Source organism: Natrix helvetica (assembly GCF_964273705.1).
Source record: "Natrix helvetica genome assembly, chromosome: 1".
Classification (NCBI taxonomy): domain Eukaryota; kingdom Metazoa; phylum Chordata; class Lepidosauria; order Squamata; family Natricidae; genus Natrix; species Natrix helvetica.
Window position 1 is genome coordinate 125512567 of NC_138548.1, and position 26497 is coordinate 125539063.

Genomic DNA, 26497 nt, shown 5'->3' on the forward strand with positions numbered 1-26497 from the left:
CAAAGAGCTCTTGTGGATGAAGACTAAAATGGTAGAGGACCAGAATGTAGCTAATTCCATGATCAGAATCTAATGAGGAAATGATATGATGAGAAGTCACCAATCAAACTGATTCCAACAGAGTTTGACAGAATGCATGGAAATGAAACTTCAGTGTACATTTTTTTGCTTCTCTTTTGCTCTGAATATTTTCTTTAATACCAATATTTTCTTTAACATTTTCTTAAGGGAAAATGAACCATCCATCCGTATACACCAGTTCACTGATACGTTTGAATATTTTTAAATTGACCCCTGCCTTATGATGAAATTCAGAGAAAGCGAGATGGCATTAATGACATTTAATCTGAAAATGTGTGGCAGCGGGGTGGAGTAGGAACAGAGATATCAAATTGTCCCTATTTGGTGCAATTAACATAATAATGGTTAATATAAGGATATTTCTTGGAATGACTTTTGAGTCATATGATTTTAAAACCTGCACAGCTTCCTCTAATTATAGGAACTGCATTTATCTTCTCAGGTTTTTCCTTGGATTCAAATAATTACAGAGTTATTTTGCGATCAACTCCAGAATCTTAAATAATATTGCCCCTTTTTTTCTTTTATAGAACATATCTACACCTTAAAATTCCATTTCTGCTTTTCATTTTAATTCTCATGGTTTCTTCAAAGGATCTTGGGAATTGCAGTTCTGTGAAATGTTGGGTATTTTTAAAGAAGTTCCTATCCCATAGAACTACAACTGCCATGGTTCCCTGGAAATATGGAATATCCATTAAACCAGTAGCGCACAAATATTGGCCCATTGTATCAGAGGCTAGAAAAGGAAAACAGAAAAGGCCACCTTAAACATTTGTCAGGTATTTTGGTGCCTTCTTTCAAATTGCATTAGAGATGAAAACTGCAAAATTTACGGAATAACCTGAAAATATGTTCTGTGGCTGTCTTTTTTTTTTGGGGGGGGGGGGCTGTCAGCTAATAGAGTTACTGCTTTATTTAACTCCGTTGCAAGCCAAGAGCCTGATTAAGATATCCAAGGCTTGACTCACAGTATGATCTCCTCAGGAGAAATCACTGTCGTAGTCTACATCCGGCATCTGCTTCTGGATGTGGACTGGAACTGACTGGGAGAGATATCTCTATTCAGTGAGACTCTGACTCACTGAGACAATCCGTGCACTATTGGATCATCATTTCAGAGATATTTCCTTACCTAAACAGAAACAGAATGACCACAGCTGGACAAAAGAGCAGTGGAGGCAGGAGTGACTTCTAATTTCCTGCCAGTTTCCACACTTCCTCTTTTCTTGTCATTCAGTCATTTCCCTCCCTCCTTCCTTCCTTCCTTCTCTCCCTCCCTCCTGCAATTAAGTGGCTGCTGACAATGAGAGTTTTAGTAGAATATAGAGCCTTCCTCTCCTCCAGTTAGTTTTTCTAATCAAATATGAGTCCTACGGAGTGCTATGATTTCTGTTATGATGATATTATGTAAGCCTTTCGTAATTTATGGCCCTAAAATCCTGGCTATATTCTGGGGTGCTCAATGTGTTAAAGGCCCTGTTTTCTGCCTGTATTATGGTCAAGTATCTTGGCTGCTATGCATAGTTATTTTGGATGTTTTAGTGTTTTTATTATTTTAAATTGTTTTTATTATTTTTAATTGTAATATTTTTTAAATTGTAAACCGCCCGGAGTCATTGACTGAGAAAATTGAATACATGAATGAATGAATGAATGAATGAATGAATGAATGAGTAAATAAATAAATTTTAGACCACACCCTTTGAGAACATTTTTACCAGAATTTTAGAGTCCAACCAGATTTGATTTTATTACAGTTCATAGCTGACTGAAGGGATGAACGTCATTTGAAAAATGTGATGCTGTGTTACAGATTTCTCCAGTTTAATAACTTCTGGATGTGCAGCACTACAATTTCCAAATCTCCCAGTCAGTTTGGAATTGAAACAAAAATATTGGGGAAAGGACCTGCTTGTGGAAAACTAATTTTTCTTTCCTTCCTTCCTTCTTCCTTCCTTCCTCCTTCCTTCCTCCCTCCCTCCCATCCATCCATCCATCCATCCATCATTTGAATTAATTGGCTTCCAATCTCACCTTGGCAACTCGGGTGTCTTATAAAATTCTAAACCATAATACAAATGACAAAACCACAGTACATGCAGTACATTAGCAGCCAAGGTAAAAACCAATCTGCCATCGATGAACAAGAAACACAAATATCAATCTGACCCCATGCCAGAGAACACATCCAAGTATTTGAGGCTTTGCAAAAAGCCAACAGGGTCAGGGGCCAATATAATCTTGGGGGAAATGAATGGTGTTCGGTTGTTGTAAAAGCATGTTCTCAGCTTCTCCCAAACAACGTCCTGATTTATCAAGCTAGAGGAACTTCTACTTTCTGGCTCTCACCCGCTGCTCCTGGCAGGAAACGAAGGTCTGGAAACCAGGGGAGACTCCAAATCCCAACTGATGAATGTAGGGTGGCTCATCCTGACTGTGGATCTGTACCCGGATTCCAGCTTCAAATGATGTCTCATCTGGAATAAGAAGTAGTGGTGCCCTGGTTAGCATTTCTTTCGAGAGGGCATCAGTGGAAAATGTCCATTCATCTGACAAGCATGATGCTACTCATTGTAGGCACATTTCCCAATCCCCTCCCCCTTGTGACTGTGTTTGTTTCCTGCCTTGTCAAGGGGATTCGTTAGTTACTAAATAATAAAAGCAGTCAAAAATATATATAGATTTATTAATGGCTATATATTACAAGTTTTAAAAAGGTCAGAGACACGCTGCCAGGATCTCTCCAATTGATATATTACTTTTTCATGAGTCTGATGTGGTGGTATATCCACCATAATTAATCTTTGTATTATTTCCAACCAAATCCTATATTGGAAAGGAGTTGCCAGCTCTGCTTTCTGAGCCTCCCTCCACCCTCTCAGTCACATGGCCTGGATTGCATTTATTATTAAGGGATCAGAAAGAATTCTAAAAGCTGTCATTTGCATGCTTTCCCTGCTTTGTTTAAAACACAAAATATGGAGCGATAACCAAACTGTCTGTCTATTTGTTATATTTTTGATATTCAGGAACTGAACAGGGCATGCAGCAGCTTTCCTAACTTTGGGAACTCGAGTCTTCAACTGTCAACACATCTGGAGGAGAACAGAAACCTGATACAGATTTTTTTTACTATTACAAGTAACACATTTGTGACTCTTAGTTTCTGAAGACAGATAGTAATTTAATCAATATTTCTATGCTTTTGGGATTGGATGTAATATTTTACATGCACTTTTTCTTTTTACGACCCTTTAATTCCATTATTCCGTGTACAGCAGAGCAACTGAATGGAGCTGAGAATTTACTGGCCAGATGCCCTTCCTTATGCCTAAGCTGAGTTTGTAGCAGATATTTTCTCTTTGTACCCAGATAGAAAAATATCTGCTGTGCCTAGGATTGAACTCTCAACCTTCCGAGTGAGAGGTAAGTATCTTCCTTCTAGGCCACCAAGCTGCTTAATATCTGTTACGCATAAAAGGAGTAAGCTAGAAAGTCAGGACAGGGATAGCCCTCTGGACTAATAATGTAAGGACTCCAGAATCATGTCTCTTTCTAATATCATGCAAGTTCTTACTAGTTTCTCTCCAGATGGGCAGGTATTCCTCCTGTTGGATGTCCAACATGATCTCCAGCCCATTCCCCATCCCACTCTGGCGAGTCATCCGTGCTTTGTTTCTGTCACCATTGAATGTGTAGCATTTTCCATAGCGGGTGTAGACCTGTGGAGAAAGGACAGATCAAAGGGGTCCAATATTCTGAGGATGCCAACAATACTGCAGATATGCAGATGGTTACAAGGAGTGGGAAGATTTCCCTTCACCTGTGGCTATTGTAATCCTAATCTATTCTTCGCTCTATTTACTTCTTTCTTTTTCTTTTCCTCCCCCTTCCTTTGCTTTTAAAAAAAGGAGAGAGAGAGGGGGGGGCAGGCAGGCAGGCAGACAGACAGACAGACAGACAGACAGACTTGGAGAGCTTCAGTCCTGCCTGACAAATTTTATTTCTTGGCTACTTTCATCACATCAGGGGACAATTCACTCCAGCATAAAAGAGAGGTGGATATAACAATCCAGAGAGGAATGAAATTATATAGCCACACACGAAACAAAGAACACTACAGTCTTTACAAAGTCAGAGGGCACATTTATTGTGCACTTCTCAGGGGCACCTAGCTGGTCAACTGAGAAGCAAACACAGAACTAAAAAAGATTTTGATGTGATCCGGTGGCTTTTGTAATTTTAGAATATACAGTACTGCATTGCAGCTATCTGATTTTTCTAAGACTGGGGCTGGAGAAGGGGAAAGAAATGGTGCTGGAAATCAAAGACCGCAGCAACCTCCAGAATTCAATATCAAGTTTGAAAGGGATACTAATCAGAGAGGAACCAACATGAAATCCAACAAGGAGTGATGGTGGCTGCCTTTGTATCCTGAGCTCTCAAGAAGTTCAATCACTTTCTTAAACAAATTAGAGAAACCATTCTAAATTTTGTAAGCCACGCAGAGTCAGTTGAGTTGGACAACTATTGAAATTTGTTTAATAAATAAAGAAAAACTCCATCTTTTGACATTCATCAGATGCTATCAGGATATTAATACTAATCACTTTAGATCAATTCCCTTTTCTCTTGGTCACTGTTAAGTCTGATATTTCAGATTTCTGAGCTCTGGGATCTATCAGAAATATTTTAGGATTTCCCCCCCTGTAGAATCAAGATACACACAATACTTTGATAATCCTAGTAGGTGAAGCCATGGAAAGTTTTTGTGAAAACCAATGGGTGGCTTATTAACAGAGATAATAGGTATAATAGAAGTGCTGTTCTGACACCAGGGAGAAAAAGAATATCAATTGCCAAGAAAACAGAACTGAAATAGTAGCTTGGTTTATATTTCATATTTTTCTCCAAGTCACAGTGCTAAGCCGTGTCCTAAAATTCATAGCATCTAAGTCCCCAGGACCGTGGGTCATAATTTCAGAATGAGAATAATAGGAGCCTATGATGAAAGAGTAGATTACTTGCAATCTGCTAAAATGAGTAAAGGTTCACTGGCCACCTCTTTTTATAAGGCAGGAAGGCAGAGATCTCAGGGACTTAGAAAGGGAGGCTAATAAAAATTTTAGATAATGGGGCACAGAATAAAAAAGTCAACATAAGAGCAGATAACCTATACACATAAAATAAAAGGCAGACATTGGTAGCCCTTGCTTTGTAAATAAGTCCAGGGAAGTTCATGGATGTGATTCTGAAAAGGAAAAATTTACATCCCATGCTATCTATTCATACAGTGTTACTGATAAATACAATTTTAATTGTTTATAATCAGCGAGTGTTCTAAATAAATAAGAAGTAGAATATACATCCTATCATCTCATAACTGCGACATTATGCTAAAAGAAGAAATTTTAAGAAAGGAGAGAACCATATTTTAAGAACGATCATTTTGGTTTGTTGGCCACAAGGTTCTGAGTGATATTTATTCCCCAAATAAACATTATGATGATTTGATCGAATAAATGTGGGTTTGGGGTTTTTTTGCAAATAGCCCTCCAAATTTTTGTACTCCCAGTTCAACCATTCATGTTTCCATAAATGGCTACACAACACACTCACTGGGCTAGCATCAGAGACACAAAAACAGGATCATCAGAATGTTCTACCCATTGACACGGCTTCTGGACAGAAGAAATGTCCACTCACATACAAGGCTTCCTTGTGATTAAGTCATTGTCTGCCAATTTATTGAGAATCCCATAAATGTGTGAATTGGTGTGTCCACGGTAGATATTCATTCCAACAGCAAATGAACAGTCTCTTTTCCTAACAATGGTATAAATTGTTATGCTGTTTTTTTACTCTTCCTGTCAATAATAGTTCATAAGTACGCACTTAGGTTGTTTTACAACAGGGAATTTACATTTTTTGATAATAGTACTCATCAGTCCCCAGCCGCAAACAAATGGAGTCCACAAGAACATGGCCAAAACCAGTGGTGAGATTCAATTTTTTTACTACCAGTTCTGTGGGCGTGGCTTGGTGGGTGTGGCAATGCTTGGTGGGCAGTGGCTTGGTGGGTGTGGCAATGCTTGGTGGGTGTTTCTTGGTGGGCGTGGCAGGGGAAAGATACTGTAAAATCGCCATTCCCACCCCACTCCAGGGGAAGGATACTGCAAAATCCCAATTTCTTCCCGATCAGCTGGGACTCGGGAGGCAGAGAATAGATGAGGGTGGGGCCAGTCAGAGGTGGTTCTCTGAACTACTCAAAATTTCTGCTACTGGTTCTCTAGAACTGGTCAGAACCTGCTGAATACCACCTCTGGCCAAAACCTCTGAAGGCTCCAGGTTGTCTGTTCCTGGATAGATTGTGCTTTCCCAATATCTTCTCTACAGGACACTTTAATATAAAGACCCTCTACCCACTAAGGAATCTGCAGGAAGTTTTCTGATACTCAAAAGATTCTGAAACATGTTCTAAGCAACTCTCCACCCAGTGTCCCACTTACCTCAAACCAACTATAATATCATGTGGGGGTAAGGGCTAAGTGGCTCAATGCAGCACACACTCTCATTGTAAAAGCTTCAGGTTTATTCTCAGTGACATTGTTCTTCCGCAGCTCAACTGCAGAGACTTGAAGTCAATTATCAATACTGATCAATGAGAACCACAATGACGTGAATCACAAGTTAAGTATTGTATTGGACAATGGAAGGAATGAAAATGAAAATCAGGTATACAAATGTCCAACTTCTAGAAATTAACCTGTCCCCTTATCCTTCTTTTTTAAGGACATTCTTACTATTTCTAGATAACATCATTACAATCAAATAACTAACTTTCCACCCCAGTGCATCACCTAACAAAGATAAGGATCACCGTACTGGTTCTTACATGGAGATTGAGCTTAGTAAATCCATACTTTCATTTGTTCCCCTTCCTTACGGCATATATCCATTTCAGTCAGGGTTCAGCCTAATGGATGATCTATGCTAGAAATGGATGTGGAGCAGGCATTCCTCCTGGATCTTTTAGACTTCTTAGAAACTTTCAATATCATTGATAACAGTATACCCCTGAGATTGTTTACGATGGCTAGGAGTTGGGGTGCTCTTTTACAGCACTGTGAATTGGACCAATGAAGCGTCTACAAGACAGGTATTGTACTGTTTAAACTAGTTTAACTCCCTTTTTACAACCCTGTAATCCCTTGACAGTTTAAACTAGGTTAAATACTACTTACTGAGTGCTAATATTGGTACCATTAATAAATAGGATGCCACGTTCAGCTTCTGTGTAGTTTTAACAGATTAACAGAGTTAGAAGGGACCTTGTAGGTCATCTAGTCCAACTCCTTGCCCAGGTAGAAGACCCTACACCATTTCTGATTGATGGCAGTCTAACCTCTTCTTGAAAGCTTCCAGTGATGACGCTCCCACAACTTCTGATGGCAACTTATGTTCCATTGGTTGATTGCTCTCACTGTCAGAAAATTTCTCCTTATTTCTAGGTTGAATCTCTCCTTGATCAGTTTCCATCCACTATTCCTTGCCTGGCCTTCTGGTGCTTTGGAAAACAGCTTGACCCCTTCCTCTAGTCTTCAAGGGGAGACACGCATAAAGTGTTCTGCAGTAGTTAGTCCACAAAGCAGGTACACCAGTGGTGGGTTCCTACCGGTTCGTACCAGTTCAGCCGAACTGGTAGTGGTTTGGCGACCTGGGTCGCTGGAACCGGTAGCGACCCAGGCCTGCTATACTCTCAAACTGGTTCTCCTGGCATTGCTATAGGCACTGCCATCTTGTTTTTGGCTTCTGCACAGAAGCATTTTTATAGTACTGTGCATGTCTCACACTACGTGACCACGAGCAAACCGGCAGTAGTGGCTGCCAGAATCCCTGAAGTAAACACTGTCAAGCCGTCATGTTACAAGACAGTTGGAACACCAGTTAAATCTGGGCCCAGATTCCTCTATCCATAGTCTCCACCTGCCTGTCCAGCACTAGCCATTTCTAGGATAACCTTAGATTGCTGACCTTCTTCAAGGGAACACATCCCAGAATTATTTCTGTGAGAAGTAAGTTGCCAAATGGTTTCTGCATAAACAACACCTTCTTGTAGAGATTCAGTCTTTGCTTGTTTCTTCTTCTCCAGATAACAAAAGCTTCCAGACATCAGGATTTCTTCCTCAAGTTCCTCAAACAGATTCAGGCAGGTGTTGAATAACAGAGATTAAATGCAAGTACTGCATTCAGTGGAGCAATGACACTGATGTTAAAAAAAGTTGCATTCCAGTCCGTATTAGGTATCTGTGTCAATAACTACTGGTGTAAGTTCTTGTAAAACAGTCCATGTAGCTTCATCACACAGAAGAAAGGGATTGTGGTCAGGGCCATGAAGCCATCTAAATTGGATACAAGGAGGGATCCATTTGGCCAGTAGAATAATGGCATCTTCACAACTGTTCAGCAGATACCAACAAGCAGTGCAGAACCTTTAGCTAAAGTATCTTAGATCTTCTCCAGGCTGTGCCTGAAAGAAACCATGATTCTTGTCTGAAGTAGTGGGTTGCTTTCTGTAAAGGGCCCATGAATCACTCCTCCACAAAGTACCAGTTGTGCCAGATGCCTCCAGCCATTCTCTGATTAACAAAGTGAGGGAGAGATCCCAGTATCAACACTCTGCCATTGCCCTTAATTTCTCAAATCTAATAGAATCATAGAATCATCATTTGGGTAACAGAGGGTTGAAAGTGATAACAGGGCGGGGGTGCTGTGGGGAAGAGGCAATTGCACACATTATCCCATATGATTTCTCCATTGAATGGCCTAAAACGATCTTCCATGGAGGTTCCACACTCAGCAATTACACAAGAGGCTTCCCCAGACAGAACAGACAATGCATCTGTGCCCTGTGTTTTCAGATAACCTGCCCCAAGGGTTGCATCTCAGCTGCTAGGTTTAAGTATGAAATTCCCTTCTTGTTAGCTCCAGTTGATCCTGCATGCCCTTCGTAAAGTAAAATGCCCTCTGACAATACCCGATGTAACTGACTCCTGACTTTCTGCCAGCCCTTTTATTCAAACTTCTTTATTGTCTTTTGTTTCGCCACTTATAGGGCAAAACTGGTTCTCTCTTGCAAAAACCAAGAACAGCTAGATTCAGCCTGTTTGTTTCCATCCATTTATATGGCCGCCCATCTCACTAGTAGCTAATGTAAGATTATAAACTCAATACAGACAAACAACAACAACAATAATAATAAATATACACAATAATAATAAATATATATACCAAGGCAGTTGAAGACAAGCCGCCACAAATAAATGGCTCCATTAACTTCCTAACCTCCACGCCTGGGAAAACACACACATTTTTAAGGCTTTATGAAATGCCAGCAGAAAAAGAGCCAACTGGATTGGAGGGTGTGTGTGTGTGTGTGTGTGTGTGTGTGTGTGTTGTGTTCCGGAGGATAAGTGCTGCAGCTGAAAAGGCCTGCTTCCTAGGTCCTGCCAGATAATATTGCCTGACAGATGGGACCTGGAACGTGCCCCTTCTTGTTGGATCTACTGGGATGGAGAAAGAAAGGCAATCCAGCCCCATGCCATGAATGGCTTTATAAGTGATAATCAACCTTTTGAATTGTGCCCAGAACCACACTGGAAGGCAGTGCAGCTCGTGAAGCAAAACTTGCTTCTAGAGAAACAAGAAGAATTTGTGAGTCAAAGATCAGGCAATGTAAAAAGGATTAAATACCTCCCTCTGGCTGTATATTGGCAAAACCCATTCTGCTCTACCCATACCAGAATGATGCAAGACTGCTGGTGTTTAACCACAGACCCCTGAGAGAAAGCTGACAACATCTGTGAAAAGTCCAGTTCAGGAAAAACAAACTCTAGGAAAAGAGGCGATGGCAGGGAGAGGACATTTTTTTCTTGCTCATGGGGGAAATAGAATAGAAATTGATCAAAACGATACAATTGTAGAATATAATGGCTGATTTTTGATCAAAATGATAAAATTGTAGAATATAACGGCTGATTTTTGATCAAAATGATACAATTGTAGAACATAATGGCTGATTAAAACGGCCACAGAACCACAAATGATAGACAAACATAAGAAGCATTTGGAGAGGAATCTCTTTCTAGGTATTGTTATGCTATCGTAGAGATATTTGGCTGTGGTGAGTAATGTACATGAATCTCTGGAAACTCTTGGAACAGATACGTTCCATCAAATCTGGCCATATTGGCTCCTACTATGAACACGGACTCCTACGACTCCACCATCGCTCGGCTTGAAAAAGGGGTCTGTGACTCAGAAGACCCCATGTTCTCTTTCACAAAGAACAGCGAAGACAAAGCCTGCCAGAGATGTCTTATTAAAGGCTCCTCATGTAACGTTGCACAAAAATGTCAATAGCTCAGCTTGTCCCATCCTGACAGGATGAAAGGCTATTACATCTGACTTTTTCACTAAAGTGAGCGTGCCAAGGAAGCAGGGGGCTGTGGGCCTAACATGGATCATAGAGCACCATGAGAAAACAAACTCTACTTGTCACAGACTCTTTGTACTGCAGCTTGCTGGTGCTACTCTGTTCCCTCCCTCCCTTCTCAAAGCCCTTCTTGTCACTTCCAGTTGTTTCTGTCACTCCTGGAGGCGCTGAAGTGGCTGCCTGCCAGCATGCCCCCTATCTAGCTTGCAGGTTGCCTAACAAGCCCTTCCTGATTACATACTCCACTCATTACTGCCTTAATTCTGCATCACAATTAATTGTGGTAATTAATAAATATTGATTACAGCCAACAATTGGAGCTGATCTCTCTCAGTAATTAAGCACTGCAGAAGCACCAACCTCTTCTGCTTTTGACCTTCTTTTCCTGTTCAATCCTCCAGGTTCAGTGGGCTATAAGGAGCCTGGATACAAATGAGCTATTCAAGGGCCTCCTTTGCCTAACAAGGAGAAGTGACATCTAGAGAGAGTTAAGCCAAGGGCCTGCTTGGAAAATCTACCCTGGGCTTTACAGGTTGCCAAATACTCAAGCTTTTCACCTGAAGTTGCCAAATTCTATTTCTGACAGGATTCCTGTGCTTTCAACACATTTGCTTCCCAATCTGTCTTGAGGCTTTTTAAAAGAAGGCAATATTTTTTTTTTTAAAAAAAAAGAAAATCAGAAAAAGTTGGTTATCCTACTTTCAATGTTAATTCTAAAAAAAAAAAAAGTCAATGCATCTCATCAAATAGGAAGTGATGGGACTCTTAATCACCTTATGCCTCTTTTAGTGAATTTCTGCGGATATAATTAAGGCACTATCGTATAGCAGGTAGGTAAACTCATCAGGGAGCCACAATTAACATTAGCTTCCTGAACAGCGTATATTTGATGACAAATGGGCTTCACTCCCACGTAATATGAATTCTTTCCAAGATAACCATATAATTCTTCTTTTGTTTGAGTCACATACAATCAAGTGTTAGAAGCAGCAACAACACTAGTAGTATGTGTATGTACATACATGTGTGAAAAACGTATTTGAGCATAAAGTAATACTAGTAAATTTCCGAGTACTGCCTATTCTTTGCCAACTACTTTTATGCCTCCAGTGGATCCTGGTGTAATTTGGATTCCTTTTCATTTCCCTACCCATTTGTGACTTAGCATTAGTATTTCTGTATGTGCAATTTAGGGACGCAGTGGCTCAATGGCTAAGACCCTGAGCTTGTCTATCACAAAGGTTGGCAGTTCGGCGGTTCGAAACCCTAGCGCCGCGTAACGTTACTTGTCCCAACTTCTGCTGAACTGCCAACTAGCAATTTGAAAGCACATACGAGGGAGGCCACACGCTGGACCTTGTTTTTGTCTCTGGCCAGTGGATGAGTGATCTGGGAATAGGGGATTTAGCTATTACCCCCCTGTCATGGTCAGATCACTCACTTCTCCGGCTTGACTTCCCTGGCGCTACCCCCCGCCGCGGGGAGGCGGAACCGGAATGTCCTAGATGGTTCCGCCCCAGGCGCCTGATGGAACCAGATAGGTTCCAGACGGAGCTTGGGCCACCTCCTGTAGCCCTGACCCGCCCCCAGATGGAGGACCTGGTAGCCGCATGGAATAGTGCGGCCGCCGGGGCCTTAGACCGGGTGGCGCCTTTGCGGCCTCTCCTGCGGCGGCGAACCACCCTGGCCCCTTGGTTTACCGAGGAGCTAAGGGTGATGAAACGCCACAAGAGACGCCTAGAGAGCAGATGGAGATCCTCCCGTTCCGAATTTGACCGAACACAGGTAAGAACCTATTTAAGGACATACCTTGTGGCATTAAGAGCGGCCAAACGTCGACATTGTGCCGCTCTTATTGCATCCGCAGATAACCGCCCTGCTGCCCTGTTTTGGGTGACCCGCTCCCTTCTGTCACAGAGGCCGCGGGAAGCCCCTTTACAGGGCAGGGCAGAGGAATTTGGGGAATATCTGCAGGATAAAATCGCTCAAATCCGGAGGGAATGGGTCCCCCTCAGTGGGCCAGGAGGGACGCCCGAGGCGAGTCTTGAGAGACCATTCTGGGAGGAGTTTGACTCTGTTGCCACCGATGATTTGGACAGGTTGCGTGGGCGACTACGAGCCACCACATGTTTATTGGACCAGTGTCCCTCCTGGCTTGTACTGGCATCCTGGGAGGTCACACGAGACTGGCTCTTGGGACTAGTGAACCCTTCGCTGGGCGAGGGGTCCTTACCAGCCGCCTTGAAAGAGGCGGTTGTGAGGCCCTTACTCAAGAAGCCTTCCCTGGACCCAACTGAACTAGCTAATTATCGTCCCGTCTCCAACCTTCCCTTTTTAGCGAAGGTTGTAGAGAGTGTGGTGGCCCAACAGTTCCCACATCACCTGGAGGAAACTGATTATCTAGACCCGTGCCAGTCCGGCTTCCGACCCGGGCACAGCACAGAGACGGCCTTGGTCGCGTTGGTAGATGATCTCTGGAGGGCCAGGGATAGGGGTTGTTCCTCTATCCTGGTCCTATTAGATCTCTCAGCAGCTTTTGATACCATCGACCATGGTATCCTATTGCACCGGCTGGAGGGGCTGGGGGTAAGGGGCACCGTTTTGCGGTGGTTCTGCTCCTACCTCTCCGACCGGACGCAATGCGTGTTGGCAGGGGAGCAGAGGTCGACCCTGAGGCCGCTCACTTGTGGGGTGCCGCAGGGGTCGGTCCTCTCGCCTCTCCTGTTCAACACATATATGAAGCCGCTGGGTGAGATCATTCGTGGTTTTGGGGTGGGATATCATCTGTACGCTGACGATATGCAGTTGTACATCTCCACCCCGAACCACCCCAACGAGGCCGTCGAAATGATGTCCCGGTGCTTGGAAGCTGTACGGGTCTGGATGGGTGACAACAGACTTAAGCTCAACCCCTCCAAGACGGAGTGGCTGTGGCTTCCGGCCCCCCGGTTCAACCAGTGGATCCCATCGCTGGCCATTGGGGGCGAGCAACTGGCCCCCATGGAGCAGGTGACGCAATTTGGGCGTCCTCCTAGATGCCCGGCTGTCCATGGATGACCATGTGGCAGCCGTGGCGAGGGGGGCGTTCCACCAGGTTCGCCTGGTGCGCCAATTGCGCCCCATATTGGACCGGGATGCCCTACGCACAGTCACTCATGCGCTGGTGACGTCCCGCCTGGACTACTGCAATGCTCTCTACATGGGGCTTCCCTTGAGATGCACCCGAAGACTACAGCTGGTCCAGAATGCGGCCGCGCGGGTGATCATGGGGAGTACGAGATACTCCCATATAACACCTCTCCTGCGCAAGCTGCACTGGCTCCCTGTGGTCTATCGGGTGCGTTTCAAGGTGCTGATCACCATCTTTAAAGCGCTCCATGGCACAGGACCTAGTTACTTGCGGGATCGCATCCTGCCCCATACATCCCTACGACCAATACGCTCTCACAGAGAGGGACTCCTCTGGGTGCCATCCACTAAGCAGTGCCAAAGGGCGGCGCCCAGGAGCAGGGCCTTCTCTGTGATGGGCCCAGCCCTCTGGAATGACCTCCCCCCCGACATTAGGATTACTACCGACCTCCGTTCCTTCCGTACAAAACTCAAGACCCACCTTTTCCAACTAGCTGGCCTGGCTCAACTATAGTTCTATCTCTAATCCTCCTGGCAATTTTAAACTTTTACATTTTAAAATTTTAAATCGGGGTATTTTAATTTTTAACCTTACTATTATTGTTGTTTATGTATTGTAACAATTGTTGTGATTTTATACCTCCTCCGTGTAATGTCTAACCGTGTAATGTCTAATCGTGTAACATGTGATTTATTTATTGTACGCCGCCCCGAGTCCCTTCGTGGAGAGGGAGCGGCTAACAAGTCTAATAAATAAATAAATAAATAAATAAATAAATAAATAAATAAATAAATAAATAAATAAATAAATAAATAAATAAATAAATAAATAAATAAATAAATAAATAAATAAATAAATAAATAAATAATAAATAAAAATGCAAGTAGAAAAATAGGAACTACCTTTGGTAGGAAGGTAACAAGAGTTCCGTGCGCCTTCGGCATTTAGTCATGCCAGCCACATGACCACGGAGATGTCTCTGGACAGTGTTGGCTTTTTGGCTTTGAAACTGAGATGAGCATTGCCCCCTAGAGTCGGGAACTACTAGCACATATGTGCGAGGGAACCTTTACCTTTACCTTATGTGCTATTTATATTTATTTCTCTAGGAATTTTAAGTATGAATCATTTTTTTGAATTTTTATATTTGAACACAGAATAATAATAATAAAGTTGATATGATCCATGCTGAAAAGTATTGTGCAAAACACGTGCAATTGTTATTTTTTTAAACTCAGCATGTTTAGTTTGGGGTACTTTTGGGTCTGGGGTAAATAATTGTATATCCAATCCCAGCTTCATTAAAATCTCCACTGAGATTTTATTGGGGATTCATGTGTACTTCTGCGGGCATTTAAAATGGTTTATCAGCATATAAATCAGCAAATGACCTATCCAGACATTAAAGTACTTTATCTTCTCTTTTTTAGATTTGTAATTTTTTCTGTATCTCTTCTTCTGTCTTTCTGTTTCTAACCCTTGTCAGTTTTCTTTTCAACACACTCAATTATCTTGCTACTGAATCATCACTAAGATAATGGGGGAGAGGACCCCATTAGGATTTTCAAAATTTCACGAGAACTCAAGGCATTCTTGGTCTACTTTTCTTTTATATGTAATTGGAATGGTCACCAATCCAGGATCACAGGAAAAATGATGGAATTATATTAATTATTCATAATTTAATAATTGTACCAATTATTAAACATTGGCTATGTTACATTTTGCTAAGCACAATAGGAGAATCAAGTTTAAGGAACCCAATTAAATGGGTGAAAATGAATGGGCCAACAATGCCAAACAGTCATTTTACTTTAAGTCTCTTATGCGGGATTCCGTTTTCATACATAATTAGCACGTTTTGAATATTTTATTTTGCCAAATATGAATATAGTCAACTTACGTTAATGCTTAACCATCAAATCCACATCTTTTTTCTTGAGAGCTTTGTGGTTACAAAGATTGCTCCATTGCTTTATCTGTCTGTCAATAATATTGTGGATTTCCTTTTTGCAATGCTAACCAAACTATTTGAACCTAAACTGGTTGGATATCGGACATCTGGTAATTTACTTTCTTAGTATTTGAATGCTCAGCACTTATGATTGATTACAGTTAGAAATTTTCATTCATCCATTTATGCTACATTTTAAGGTCTTTAGAAACAAAGAGAAATCTTGCATTCAAAAACATTGGCTTTGCTAATGGACTGTGGCTATGACTATGATGTATCCTTTGGGGGGAACTGTTAATTTGCATCCATGATATGACTTGGAAAACAAGGTTGTAGCAGATGGCCTTAACTAGGACTTCTGAACTTTGAAAATGCAACCCTTGAATCAATATAGTACAAGTTTATTATTTTTACAAGCCAATATCCATTACGCAGAGTGTTTTTATTGAATTATTTTTATATTTCCCAGTTTTACTTTTGAGCCTGTTCTTTTTAAGTTATACAATTTCATATTAGGATTTGATACGAGAATGATCATATCCTATAGTAATATCAAGAAAGTGTTAATGTTAAGCATGGTATGAAGAACTGGATAGGGTCTCCAGGTCAAATACTAGAGGTTGCCCTCAAGCTATAATGAGTACTACACTACATAAACTCAGACTAGGCTTCATATCACACTTAATAGGAAGTTAGTATTGGTTCCTGTACAGACTAAAAAGGTAAAATAATATACAAGAATTGAGTGTGTGCTTTTTAACATAATCTATTGTACACACTAGGGCATACATAAAACATTTTCTTGGCATCTCCACTTCATATCTAATACGGTTTATAATCAGAATATTGACCCTTTCACATAAAGACATATTTCTTTCTAAACGATAGAGTTAATATATTAGCACTTTATGCAAAAGATGCAGTGGTTAGGAATTCCTTGTGTATAATGCACTAAAAACCCGCAGAGTTGTTCTGCAGCTTATTAAACATTTTACCTCCATGTTTTCTACTCTGTATTAAAGACACTCTCAAGTTGAGCTCAATTCATAATGACTGTGTCTGTGTAATTTTCTTGGTAGTTTACTGGAAGCTGTTTGTGATTTTCTTCTGGTTGGCTTTTTAGTTTTTCTACAGTCCTCAAACTTCTAGAATTAATTCTGCTTTGTGGATGGTTTTGAAAAATTAAGCATAGCCAGACTAGTAGTATTAGTACTTTGATGCAAGACTACTTGGAAAAGCCAGGATTGTAGACTAAACTGGAAAATTGAAAAAAAAAATATTGTGGAAAAAGCTCAGTATACCATTTTGGTACTATTGCCAAGAAAACATCATAGTCATGATTTGAAATCACTGAAAGTGAAGCTCAACTCAAAAGAGACTTTTTTTGTTATCACACAACATGCAAGTAAGTACTTAGCGCATAATGTTTGATTGATTTCACTTTTTGGAATTCTGGCCATATGAATATCAGGATGGAACTGCAAGCTAAGAGCAATAAAATTCCCTCCCTTTCATATCCTTATCGAACTGTCTTCCACTATAATTGCTCCAAAGAAATTACAGCCATTTTTTTAAAAGAAGAAAACTATAGTGAGACAACCAATTACATTTTGTTTGATCAAGTGCCAGGAGAACACACACCCAAAAATGAACATATGGGTTGCTGGCATTAAACATTTATGTGAGAAAACCAGACAGAGGGGAACAAATATTGATGGATTACTAAATGCAGAGATTGTGACATTTCCTTGACTGACCATGAAAAACAAACTCCACACTGCTATTTTGCATGCCCTCTTTTAACTCGTTTTCCAGCCTGTTTGGTTTCAGATTCTGGCAAAAAAAAAAAAAAAAAAACCTGGGCTCACACACTGCAAAATCTCCTTAGTCAGCAGGTGGCAGTACTTGCTAGTGGATGGCATTACTGTACCAATTTACATATTATAGATGTTTAAAGATTGACATTCCCCCCCTCTCCACACACACATTTTCAACTCTTGCAAAATGACAGCCTTCTAATGTGCTAGGCAATAAGACTGTGTGTATGTGCATTTGCATGTAGATAAGTATATAAATGAAGCATCAGGGCTTGGTCTATGAAAACTGTGCATGCTTCCCCCCCCCCCCCCCCCGCCGAGAGATCAATTGTTCCAAGTCACAACTAACTGTGCCTCCATTAGTCCACTTTATCTATGCCATAAATAAATGCAGCCAATTCTTAAAATAATAACACTGACCAGATCAGTAGCTTTCTAATCTCTCCCCAAGAGATTAGATCTACGGGGGATCTACTGGGGGGGGGGGGATTTCTGCGGAATTTCGACAGATTAGGGGATCTGTGTGTCTGTGCACACACCTGCAAGCACACAGCAAGAAAATATTTATTTAAAATGTGTTGAAGTTGGGACAACAGAACAACACTAGAAAGGAAGAGGATTTACATGGAATGCCACTGACAGTAACATTTACATGTGTTAAACAGCACTAGCCCCAAAAATGTACATACTGTGTAATGGTCACACATAGAATGATTACAGCTGTATGTTAAAAAAGTATTTTCATCATCCACATTAGTGTTTCTCAACCTTGATAACTTGGCAACTTGAAGATTGTAGCTGGGGAATTCTGGGAGTTGAAGTTCACACATCTTCAAGTTGCCAAGGTTGAAAAATGCTGGTCTGTATGTTTATTTATGTACATATGTGGCATAATTTGTAATGAGCAAACCCATGCCCAACCTTAGTCATGGAACCTTACTGAGAGGCCTTGGACCAGGCATTTTCTCTAGACCCACTCTCCCTCACAAGGTTGCCATTGTGGGGAAAACAGGATGAGATAGCGCTATGCATGCTTCTTCTGTGAAAAGTGGGATATAAATCCCATCAGTTATATAAAAAATATGGTGTCCATACTAGGGAAATAGCTATAGGCAAATGCCATGCTTTTAGTGGTTCTGTTAAAGGAAGGGATACTTGGTAGAAATATAGCATTATCTCTATCTGTGTGAGAGTTAAGTCAAGGTGTTCCCCCCTCCCCAAAGTCTACCTGATTTAAAGAGCTCACTGTACCTAGGAAATCAACAAGATTTTGTTCCGTTTCTTTTTAGGTATGCTGGCATTTTCCCCACTCACTTCCATGCTGAATTTGGGATTTCATCATCCTGGCGCTGCGAAACAATCTGGGGTGAGGGCTGTATCTGAGCATTACCTGTGTGCAGCCAGGGGCACAGAGCATTGTGCAAGGACTGGGAATGGGCTTTATTTCAGTGTGGTTGGTTAGGGCAATTTGGGAGTTTCCAAAGGAATCATCTGCAAGAAATCCTGGGTGTGCGGAGTAGCTGAGTCTTTGCTGTGTGGCCGAGGCTGCGCCCGTCTCAGCGAACATGTTCTCCATTGAGATTTATTGCGCTGTCCCCGATACCATCAGGCTCTTCACACAAGGGCAGCTTTATATTAATTTTTCTCAGAGCTGAGGATGGTGGTTCCTGGCTGTGCTGGGTGAGAGGATTCTTATTTGGCCAGGAGCTTTCGTCTAATGAGTTGATTTAACCCTGCCGATGGGTGATGTTCATGGCAGCCATGCTTACTCAAAAGGGGCCTCTGAGATGGGAAACCCGCAGCTGGGCTAGCTACCAGGGAGAAGCAAAAGACTGGAGTCTAAAACTCCTCTTTCCAATGTATCCCTTATTCTGGTCTACACAACAGCCATATTAGAGCATCGGCTGGATTGGAAAGGAAGTCTCGATGAGCCCCTTGTTCCCCATTGTGAAGATCACAGGTGGAGCACGAGGCTGGAAGCTTCCTTTAGCTGATTTTCCTCAGCAAATTATATCTACAGGCCTCCTGCTTCTGATGCTGCCGACATAGTGGCCATTGCTTGCTTTATTCTATGCAAACTGGTTTAATTCTCTAGCTAGAATGGTTCATGCTCAAACGGTTCACCTCAAATGTAGACTATTGTAATGTGCTCTCTCTGAGTACACCAGGTGTGGAAATGGCACCTGGTTGAGTGGCGAAGTTGCTAAGGAAGCTTATCATGTTAGACATTTGTTTGTTTGTTTATTTGTCAACAAGCACAAGGAAACAAGTATAAAAACACATGAAAAAATGGCACAAATAAATGGATATAAATAAGCAAAACGTAGCCATAAACACATAAGAAGAGTACATATAAATGGGACAGTAGGACAGGGACGAATGCACGCTGGTGCGCTTATGCATGCCCCCTTAGCGATCTCTTAAGAAATGCATAAGGTCCACAGTAGACAGCTTAAGGTAAAATGTCTGAAGGTTAGAGGAACTAACAACAGGACCAGGTAGGGTGTTCCACATTTACTACTCTATTGCTGAAATCATTTTTCCTGCAATCAAGATTAGAACGGATTACATTTAGTTTGTATCTATTGATAGCCCTTGTGTTATTGCAATTGAAGTAAAAGTAGTCATTAACAGGTAGAACGTTATGGCAGATTATCTTGTGCACTAAGCTCAGGTCGGAATGTAGACGGCGTAGTTCAAGGTTATCCAGGTCTAAAATTTCAAGAGTGGTGGTACCCTGTTGAAGCATTTTCTGCCACAAACTAAGATGAGTTCAAGAGATTACTCTTGATACCTTCAATAACTTGGACTGGGATACCTGACCACTTTTGTCAATACAGACTGAATTGATTGTTCAAAATGTCCAGAGAGGTTCTCCCGTCCTGCATGTATCAAAAACTGCAAAGTATCAGTTACGTCGGTATTTCTTAACTTCAGCATCTTAAGATCGGTGGACTTCAATTCCCATGCTGGCTGGGGAATTCTGGAAGTCCATCCATTTTAACGTTGCTAAGATTGAGACACCCCCATTCAGCCCAGGTGGCTTTTCAGTGGTGGCCTCTGCCCTCTTGAATATTCTTCTTCTTGAAAATCATTTCCATCATTTCTTTTAGGCACCTGCTCAAAACTGACCACATGGCCTTTCCCTGTATGTTCCTATATGAATGGCTTAATTCTTGTTCCTCTTCTTTTCTTTTACTCACTTTTTCAATGGACTATGTTTGTTACATCATATTGTTCCATAGCTGTTGTTTGCACTAGTCTTATTTTCCCCACAACAACCCTGTAAGGTATGCTGGACTGACAGAAAAGGTCTGGCCTGAAGACACCCAGTGCTCTGCTGTGGCTCTTTCTCTCTGTGTCTAATAATTTGGTCCTATTACTACATTCTGAGAAAAGAATTTCAGATCGTAGTTTTATTCGTTGTGTGAAGAAGCACTTATAATTTGTCCTGAATCTCTTATCATGCAGTTTTTCTAGAGAATCTGAGTTTGAATATTCCTATCCATTTTCTTTCACACTAAACACACACCCCTTTAAATTAAATTGCTATCAGTGTTTTAATTTTCCTTTGTAAAGGAATTCTTTTGTCTTAACCCTCATATAATTTGCTTGTGTTTCAAAGTCTTGGAAAATTTAGTTCTCCCAACCCGATTTTGCCTTCTCAAACTATTGCGGAATCTTTATTCAATAGCAGAAATGTTCAGCAGCCTCTATTTTCTTTCTCCAAAGAGTGGGAAAGTTGTTCCATTAATATGGGACTGGATAACTATTTGAGATATTATTTTAAAGGACCTAGTACCTTGAGGATGGTAACCATGAGAAGGAGATTGATATCAGGAAAAAATGAGACTCATGATTCAGGATGACCATACAGACGTTCTCTCCTGTATGTAATCTGTCCAGACCAGTAGTAGGTTCCTACCGGCTTTCCTACCAGTTTGCTGAGTACGTGCTTCGCTGCTGCCTCCCTTAAAACTTCTATGGTACCTTCCAAAACTGGGATATTTGATCTAAGGAAGCCCTAAAGAAGATGTGTCAATGATTAACTAGTATGCCAGGTGGGAAGGGCTGAGGATCCAAAGGACTCTGTGGTCCTTTAACTCCCATAAAAATAAATAACTCCTACAGTATCTTGCATAAAAATAAATTTACACCAGCCATTCGACTGGACTAAATAAAGTACTTCCCATTGCTTGCAATGGAAGGAAAATAGAGCTTTTTAAAAAGGAACTAGAAAGGGACAGAAATATGCATCCTTCTCTGTCTCATTCCCACCTGCCAAGTTTGCTGGTGTGCTCTGATGCAAAGATGAGATTGTTTGAATGTTATTTATAAGGTAATTCCCCCCCACACTTTTTGGACCTAAAAAAACTCCCATCCAAGAGATGTACTTAAGAACACAAAAGTAGGACAATCAGCAAGTTTGAAGTTAGTGGGAGGAAAGTATGATGCTCACAAGGGACAGTGCTCTTTAGAGAGGACAATTTACAGTTTGGGTGTCACAACAGGAAAGGCCCTATCTTGCAATCTAATCAGCCAAGTCCTAGAAAGATGAGAATGCCGAGCAAGAATATAATTATATCATTAGTATACATGCACGCCATATGGTCGCAGTCTGATGATACATACTAATCAGGAAACTTGAACACAAGGAACTTAAATTGAGGAATCAAAAGAAGTTAATTGACAACTATCAATTCTATACATTTCATTCCAAAATAGAAAGAGCTTTCATTGGGTTTAACAAAGAAGGAAAGGTTTTTTTTACTATAAGTTAATGTTGAGGCAAATCCTTTAAACAGGACCAATCCAGAGAAAGATGCAAACTGAAGCATTGCATTGTCATCCAAACATCCCCATTTGTTGGATAACTAGGGAAGTTGGAGGATGCCAACAGCCCTCTTAACAACTGGGAGATGGCCTGTTATAATGAGACACTGGAAAATTAAAATGTCTTTGCTTTGTCCCTCTTCAGGACTGCTAAAATTACCTCCAGACACCCTAGACACAAGGGCAGCAATATATTCAGATTTAGGCCAAGGAAGAAGTATAGTGGCCACTTGACCAGGGCATCAAGTACTCTTAAGTGCTCTAAATCAAGGGCTGGAAGGCAAGTCAGAATAGGGTCAAAAACAAAATCATCTATAAAGCTGCTCAATTAGAACCTAGTTCTTGCTGAAGGACCATTTTTATGGCTCTGTTGGACAGTGCTCTGATTCTGGATTTCTCCAGTAGGGCAAGGTTTGGCCCACACAAACTCAGAGACACTATGTTTAGCATTGGTCTTTATTTCAGTATGTGGAGCTAAGATCTATGGCCATTTGAGTTGGGCTGCACTGGGTACACTGGGCACCTGATTTCTGCAGGGCATCTGCCTGAAAAATGGCTAGGCAGTTCCAAAGAACACCATCCCTTGCTGAGGCAGAATTGGTCTTTTCTGCCAATTCAAGGACCAGTCAGTTGGGCTTTAATGTGACTATTTGGCTATTCCCTTAATTCTGAGTCTGCTAAATGCATAGAACTGCAGCCTTAAATTTCTTAATTAGAGGCAGCTGCTACTTCTCTTATCCATTCAGTAGAAAATGTTTTCTGAAAGCCAGCAGCTGGATTTAAGGTATGTTTACATGATTGGTGAAAAAAGTAGAAATGGTTTGGTTAAAAGACTGCTTGCCTTGTCTCCAGAGGCATTGACAAATAGCAAGACAGAAGTAATATGGAACTGTGAAAAATAAATTTATTTTGTTTCGTTGCATTTCCCAAATTAATTTTGTTAATGTATTTACAATGTCTTAATTAAAAACTTTATATATTCAAGAGAACAAAAAATTACTTTTTTCAGTAAATATAAAAAGGTGCCTTAGAAGAAATGTTAAAAAGCATAAACATATCAGTACAGTACACTAGTTAAAAAAACCTGGTAAAGCAAAAAAAAAAAAATGCATAAAACTTTTTACATCCCAAGTACCAGTTTAGAAAACCTGCAATTATGAATTTGAGTGGATTGTTCGGGGAAATATATTTCACAGATCATCACCACCTATTATGAAAAAGCAAAGTGGGAAGTCCTGTTCCATAGTTAATTCACTTCCAATCTTTAAAATATGTAAAGTAAAACTTTATTTTGAAGATCCCAAGAATAATGGAGGACCTGCTGACACAAAAACACATTAATCTTTAATATGTGTGAGCTTGTTCAAATTTCCTAACCATCAGGCGAAGCTATCTGCTTTCGAGTACAACATAACCTTTAACACAAACAGCAAGAAACTACAGCCTTCATGGAGCTTGCTGGTGGATTGCATTCAGTTCACTGATCATAAATTGTGTGAGTCCACTTGAAAGCAAACTGGAATGTGCCCAGACCAGTTTGAAAATACAAACCATGTTTTCATGGAAATCAGTGGTGGGATTCAATTTTTTTTTACTACCAGTTCTGTGAGCGTGGCTTGGTGGATGTGGCAAGGGAAGGATACTGTGAAATCTCCATTCACCCCCCACTCCAGGGGAAGGTTACTGCAAAATCCCCATTTCCTCCAGATCAGCTGGGACTCGGGAGGCAGAGAATAGATGGGGGCGGGGCCAGTCAGAGGTGGTATTTACTGGTTCTCCAAACTACTCAAAATTTCCGCTACCAGTTCTCCAGAAATAGTCAGAACCTGCTGAATACCACTTCTGATGGGAATCCGAAACATAAGCAAATCATAAATGAGAAATAGAGTACCTTGCTCCAGAGGTGGATTGCTCCTGGTTCAGCTGAACCGGTAGTGGTGGCGGCAGGGGGCTCTGCCTACCTGCCCAGATGCTTCTGCGCATGCGAACCCACCACTGCCTTGCTCCAAGACAAACACTACATGTGAACCACATGGTTTTTATTCTACGGAAAGCTGAGAGTATCACCATAAACCAGGAAGAAGAGAACAGCACAGTCATGGGAGATAGAGGAGCTGAAAACTCTTAAGGGCTAGATAACCTAAAGGCTTGAAGAAGAAGCATAAGCGCCTGGAGGAGTCTGAGCCTGGTGGGAGAAAAGGAGAGCTGGTAGCACACTCTAAGTTGTGCTGCAATTTCTTGTAAACAGCGTGGGTGCTGAAGACTGATGAGTTGCAGTAGATGCACTTGAGAACAGGACATGCATTGGAGCACAAAGTCGTGGGCAGGGCTTTTCTCCTTTAACATCTTCATTAATGCTCCAGCAAGGAGAGCAAACTGCAGTAATGAAATCTACTTGGTATTAAATCAGGGGGTGTGGATGGTCCAGGGCAGGGCAGGTGTCAGGAAGAGTGATGCTCAGAGAGCTGCAGCTGAAAGATATATGGGCAGGGAATGGCCAAAGGAGATTTATGTCAGAAAAGGGCAGCCCATAGATCTGGGGAATGTGTCAGATTAGGAGGAGGGGGGGGTCTTAGGGAGAAAGAGGAGATAAGTTAAAGCAAAACCCACCAATATGTGGTGATTGGGCCTTGTGGTAGCTTATGAAGATGAAAAAACTCTTTCACTTATGGAGGGGGAGCTGGGAGGGCCTTACAACTGCTGATCTATGAACACCTGGGATCGGAAGCAATCCCAGAGGAGCCAAGACAAATTGAGGGACAACAATAAAAATGAGAGCAGCGGAGTGTGAGAAAGGAGAAGGCCTGAGAAGCTAAATATGACAGAAAACTGGGTCAAAGGAAGACTCACATATGTGGAAGGAACAGCAATGTAAAATCTGAGACTTTATATTAGGGAGCAGACTGGTTCATGCCTCTGATGGTATTCTTATATCTCAAGTCTTAGCACTGTGATACCTTCTTAAAACCTACCAAGCTGCAATCCCCCTCCCCCATATCTTTAGTCAATTTCCTCCATACCTTTATGCCCTGGGCTGTTTTTGGATAAAGAGTGGTGGCAGTACTAAGGAAAGCCATATTCCATGTGTCCAGGAGATGATTTCATCACCGACCATGATGAAACTGGCAGGAAATGTGGTGGCACTGATATTGGTAGATTCGGGATGTGCCCCATCTGATTTTGAAAATGAAAGGAAGTAATGCAATGTGGGGATGACCTTGGGGGGATTAGAGAAAGATTGAGATTGTTTGCCCAGGAAACAATCAGACAAGAGAGGAAGAAGCCTCCAGTGGCTTTAACATCCAGAGGAAGAAATTTAGGAAATATCCATCCTATATGGATCAGATGGGTTAAAAGTGGTGGCAGAAAGTTTGTACCTTCAGAATTGCAAGATTTAGCTCGTCTAATTGTGTTTCCTGTCTGATTTACCCAGGAGGGCTGACAACAGGTGATATATGTCCCCAGATATGGGAAGGCAGATGGCAAGGAAAAAAAGGAGTATGATGAACGATGAACAGTTCTCCTCCCTCTGTCTGCTTAGCTGACCATTTTATTTCCATTTATCTTGGCTTGGTTTATATGCATACTATCTCTGGTTCATGGTCCAGTTCCTCATCTCTCAGTGACTCAGCCCAGTCATTCCCTTCCATTTCCATATGAGTTGCTTGGGATCACCAGCTGCTGTCTGTCAGGGAAAACCCATAGCATGAGGTTCCTCATTTACCTGCTCTTTAAAGCTGTTGTTGCATCTGCCAACTCTTTGCACCCTTGACCTTGACAGAAGTAGCTCAGCATTTATAGTATAAGCCATCATCAAATGTCTCTTCAACCTCAGCTGGAAATGCAAACCTTATTCTGTGAGTCATTATGCACGCCAGAAGATGAGAAAGAATGGCATTCTGCTGGGAAAAACTGGCCCTTGTGGCAGTTGTACTGAGAAAAGCAGAGCAGAGGGAAACAGATCTTGTGCACACTTCTCTGGGACAGAGAATATTCAGCTTAATAATCAGAAGCTCTAATTCTAATTGCCATGTCGTTCTCTCTGAGAATCAGCATTTCCTGGAAGCTTCAGATCAAGACTTCAATTTCCATGCCCTTTTGGGGAATTATTCAAATTGCTCAAGTTCTGCATCACTGATAAAGTGGGCAACTTTGTTCTCAGATATATTTTAGTTAATTTATAT

The 26497-nt window shown here is 41.5% G+C and overlaps 1 protein-coding gene across 1 annotated transcript in view; it reads right to left on the reverse strand.

Annotated features, from left to right (window-relative positions):
• Nucleotides 1-26497, reverse strand: part of ASIC4 (acid sensing ion channel subunit family member 4) — a 98603-nt gene that overhangs the window by 28981 nt on the left and 43125 nt on the right. The window contains exons 2-3 of the mRNA XM_081939846.1: nt 3662-3806; nt 2434-2561 (exon numbers count right to left, since the gene is read on the reverse strand). Coding sequence (XP_081795972.1) covers nt 2434-2561; nt 3662-3806 — 273 coding nt within the window. The remainder of the gene's footprint in view (nt 1-2433; nt 2562-3661; nt 3807-26497) is intronic.